The sequence below is a fragment of the Sinocyclocheilus anshuiensis genome, unplaced genomic scaffold (assembly GCF_001515605.1).
Source record: "Sinocyclocheilus anshuiensis isolate Anshui unplaced genomic scaffold, SAMN03320099.WGS_v1.1 scaffold538, whole genome shotgun sequence".
In the NCBI taxonomy this organism is placed as follows: domain Eukaryota; kingdom Metazoa; phylum Chordata; class Actinopteri; order Cypriniformes; family Cyprinidae; genus Sinocyclocheilus; species Sinocyclocheilus anshuiensis.
Genome location: NW_015544166.1, coordinates 716,830 through 721,466, shown reverse-complemented (window position 1 = coordinate 721,466; position 4,637 = coordinate 716,830). Strand labels below are relative to the sequence as shown.

At 40.5% G+C, this 4,637-nt stretch overlaps 1 protein-coding gene across 1 annotated transcript in view; it reads left to right on the top strand.

The window, feature by feature from the left end:
* The window catches only part of LOC107695894 (RAD50-interacting protein 1-like), a 7,509-nt gene that overhangs the window by 747 nt on the left and 2,125 nt on the right, over positions 1-4,637 (top strand). The window contains exons 2-9 of the mRNA XM_016495993.1: positions 197-438; positions 545-718; positions 798-938; positions 2,058-2,214; positions 2,313-2,423; positions 2,763-2,988; positions 3,067-3,204; positions 3,291-3,490. Coding sequence (XP_016351479.1) covers positions 197-438; positions 545-718; positions 798-938; positions 2,058-2,214; positions 2,313-2,423; positions 2,763-2,988; positions 3,067-3,204; positions 3,291-3,490 — 1,389 coding nt within the window. The remainder of the gene's footprint in view (positions 1-196; positions 439-544; positions 719-797; positions 939-2,057; positions 2,215-2,312; positions 2,424-2,762; positions 2,989-3,066; positions 3,205-3,290; positions 3,491-4,637) is intronic.

The window sequence follows — 4,637 nt, the reverse complement described above, 5'->3', positions numbered from 1 at the left end:
TCGACCCATATATGTATAATTTATGTTCTATTTTTCTGTATTATTTATGTATTTATTAGTATTTTTGTTTTCTATATATTTATACTTCTGTTATTATTATTTTAGTATTTTGGTGTTATTTATAAAATCATAGAAATTTATTTATTTTAGGATTACTTTTATTTATTTGTAAACCAGCATTTGTGTGTGCATGCAGGTGCTGACTGTGTCCTCTTCAGTGCCGTTGCGTGTGTCGGCTGCCCTGTCCACGGCAGAGGAGTCCCGGTTGAAGCTGGAGTCTTTACTGGAGAAGGAGAGAGTTTTGTCCAACACTTTGCAGCAGCATCTGCAGGGCGCACAGGTCTGGGCCGACAGCATCGGGCAGGTCTTGGGTCAGCTAGACGCATTAGAGAGGCATATGAAGTACCTTCAATGTCTGTCTCGTATTGAGGAGCTCAGGTAAGGGGTAAACTCTAAATTGTGTGTCCAGATATTTTGGAGGGCACTAAAGGTTTATACTGGTATCTAACACAGGTTCCACTTCACATCTTTTGTGTTGCATTAGTGACAGCATCCAGCAGTATCTGATGACCAATAGTATGTGGGATGCGGTTGGTGCAATAGACAGGATGGCCTCTCTGGATATGGGTTTGCGGGAGTCAGGCTGTAGCCATTTGCAGGCTTTCCTCAGAGAAACACTTCGCTTTTGGCACAAGATCCTTATAGACAAACTGGCCAGGTATTAGACTTATTTAGAATTGTATGTTTAAATGAATAAATATTTAAAAGTTCACACTAAATGTTTGGTTCTGATTCAGTGATTTTGAGGAAGTCCTGACACAGTTCCACTGGCCGTTCATCTCACCCCCGACACAGACCCTCTCTCCCCCAGCCAATGCACAGGAGCTCAACAGCCAGCTGGAGCTACTGGTCTCCCAACTTCTCTCTCTCCAGACCTCGTATCCTTAATCTTCTGGAATTAAATCCACCTTAATTATAGATTCATTTTCTCAATACACTCCACTGGACTGTTTCGGTGCGCATAACCAGAGGGGTTTGACTGATTTGAGGTCACAACAATATCCTTAAAGGGATAGTTCACCCAAAATGAGAATTTTGCCATTAATGACTCACCCTCATGTCGTTCCAAACTCGCAAGATCTTCGTTCATCTTCGGAACACAAATTTTATTTTTGTATTAATATTTTTGATGAAATCTGATGAGAGCTTTCTGTCCCTGCATAGACAGCAACACAACTGAGACATTCAAAGCCCAGAAACGTAGTAAGGACATTGTTAAAATAGTCCCTGTGACATCAGTGGTTCAACCGTAATGTTGTGAAGCTATGAGAATACTTTTTGTGCACAAAGAAAACAAAAATAATGGCGTTATTCAACAATTTCTTCTCTTCCGTGTTGCATTCATGGGAGTAAAGCACATTGACTATTTTATCGATGTCCTTTTGGGCCTTGAATGTGTCACTTGCGTCGCTCTCTATGCAGGGTCAGAAAGCTCTTGGATTTCATCAAAAATATCTTAATTTTGTGTTCCAAAGGTGAATGAAGGTCGTACGGGTTTGGAACGTCATGAGGGTGAGTAATTAATGACAGAATTTTCATTTTTGGGTGAACTATCCCTTTAAAGTGTGAGTCAAACTATATGAGATGCTGTTCTATTTTATTTACAGTATTATTATTAGTAAGTATTTTTAGTTATTATTTTATTTATTAAATACAGATAAATTTTCTCAATACACTCCACTGGATTGTTTGATCTGGGCTCACAACAATTTGCTTAAAGTGGAAGACAAACTACACCAGATGCTATTAAGACCAACTATATTATATTATTATGTTATGTTTTTTTATTTATGCATTATTTTTTATTTCTTGTTTTTTAAATATACAAAGCTGGTCGTGTGAGATAAACTACACAAGATACTGTTAAGACCAACTATTTTATTTTATTTACAGTATTTTTTTACTTCTTCTGAAATTTATTTAGGTTATTTTATTTGTTTATTTCTTTTTATTATTTAAGGTGCAAAGCTGGTAATTTTCCTTAACAGGTGTTGAAGCGATGACCTTATATCAGAGAAGAAAGAAACTCCGTCTCGTCCAGAGCAGTCCCAGACTCCTCCACTCTCATTGCCCATTCAGATCATGCTGCTTCCCCTCAGTAAGAGGTTCAGATATCACTTCACTGGGAACCGCCAGACCAACAACTTAAGCAAGGTTAGCGATTACACATTTGTGTGAGTAGGCAAACTATTGATAAATTATCATATGTACATCAATGATATGATATTAACTTAAATCTTTCACCTTTACAGCCAGAGTGGTATTTGACCCAAGTCCTCATTTGGATGGGAAACAGCTCCAACTTCATGGATGAGAAGATTCAGCCTATATTGGATCGTGCTGGAGCCAAAATTAATGCAAGGGTATGTTCATAATTGCATCAGTTTTTCTAGATGCATATTTTTTATTTTTTTTTATTGAACCTTGTACTTTTTAATCAAAAAGTCTTCCAGTAAATCAACCATTTTCTCTTTGGTGACATATGGCAGATTTCTCAAATCCCCGTCCCTTTCTTACAATTGACTGCAAGCTTGCATTCAGATCGGCCTCCATCCAATCAACAACCTATGATAGAACCATTTTTTTCTATAATACATGTCACTTAAATGTACATCACAATATGAATGAGAAGATCTGTAGCTAATTCCGCTTTAGTGCAAAGCCATCTGTAGGCCTTAAAGTCTTATCAATCTGTTCTCCAGGTGGAGCTGTGCAGGGGACTCTTGACACTGGCGCAGGAGAAGCTTTCCCAGGACGCTCCTCGATTGCTCTACGACGATGCTCTCTTCTGTCACCTAGTGGACGAGGTGCTACAGTTCGAAAAAGAGCTCCGCAGCACCCACAGTTACCCTCGAGCCTACCCCGGCATCTTGCACATACTACTGGAGGAGACCGTGTTCCAGAAATGGCTCAGTGTGGAGAGAAAGAGTGAGTGTTAATGCTACGAATTTGAACGTCAAATTTTCAGTTTCTATGGTAAATTAAATTTTGTATGTTGCTCTCTAGTGGCTGTGGAAAAAGTGGACGCTATGCTGTCTGCAGAGGGAGCCTGGAGCTCTCAGTACAAAGACATCACTGATATGGATGAGCTCAAAGCACCAGATTGTGCCGAGACCTTCATGACCCTTCTGCTGGTCATCACAGGTATCAATAATAAAAAAAAATCATCCTCATATTTGATTCTTAAGGTTAAGACTTGTTTCTAAATCTCTCTGCAATCCGTCTCTTAGAACGGTACCGTGCTCTGCCGTGTCCGCGGGCTCAGCTCAGTTTCCTGGCTTTGCAGAAGGAGCTGGTGGATGATTTCCGTATCCGCCTCACACAGGTCATGAAAGAAGAGTCCCGACAGCCGCTGAGCCCTCGCTACTGTGCCATCCTCAATGCTGCCAACTACATCTCCACTGTTCTCAGTGATTGGGGGGACAATGTTGTAAGTGTTTTTGAGTCACACTGAGGCTAACAGGAATTTGTACGAGGGCAGGTGTGTCCAAACCTGTTTCTGGAGGGTCACTGTCCTGCAGAGTTTAGCTCCAATGCTAATTAAACACACCTGAACCAAAGTAATCAAGGTGTTCTGATTCACTAGAAACATGAGTTGTGTTGAAGCTAGTTGGAGCTAAAAACTGCAGGATACTGGCCCTCCGGGAGCAGGATTGGACACCCCTGTATGAAGGTAATGAGGGACATGTTGCTTATTTTTGCAGTAGCAGTCATTTAGCTTTTTTTATGATCATTTTCTAGTTAAAAAAAAATCTTGTCCACCAAATTTCCCAAATCATGTGGTGTAACTAACATGACTGTCTCCAGGTCAATGAGTAGTTAAGACTTGTTTCTAAATCTCTCTGCAATCCGTCTCTTAGAACGGTACCGTGCTCTGCCGTGTCCGCGGGCTCAGCTCAGTTTCCTGGCTTTGCAGAAGGAGCTGGTGGATGATTTCCGTATCCGCCTCACACAGGTCATGAAAGAAGAGTCCCGACAGCCGCTGAGCCCTCGCTACTGTGCCATCCTCAATGCTGCCAACTACATCTCCACTGTTCTCAGTGATTGGGGGGACAATGTTGTAAGTGTTTTTGAGTCACACTGAGGCTAACAGGAATTTGTACGAGGGCAGGTGTGTCCAAACCTGTTTCTGGAGGGTCACTGTCCTGCAGAGTTTAGCTCCAATGCTAATTAAACACACCTGAACCAAAGTAATCAAGGTGTTCTGATTCACTAGAAACATGAGTTGTGTTGAAGCTAGTTGGAGCTAAAAACTGCAGGATACTGGCCCTCCGGGAGCAGGATTGGACACCCCTGTATGAAGGTAATGAGGGACATGTTGCTTATTTTTGCAGTAGCAGTCATTTAGCTTTTTTTATGATCATTTTCTAGTTAAAAAAAAATCTTGTCCACCAAATTTCCCAAATCATGTGGTGTAACTAACATGACTGTCTCCAGGTCAATAAGTATCTTAAAATATCAGATATTTTGACCTTTTTATGACAAGGAAAGTTTAGTTCAGGTTGTACAACGTCATGTGGTGCGACTACTCAAAAATGTAATATTTATGAATTAATAATTCATGATATTAAATATAA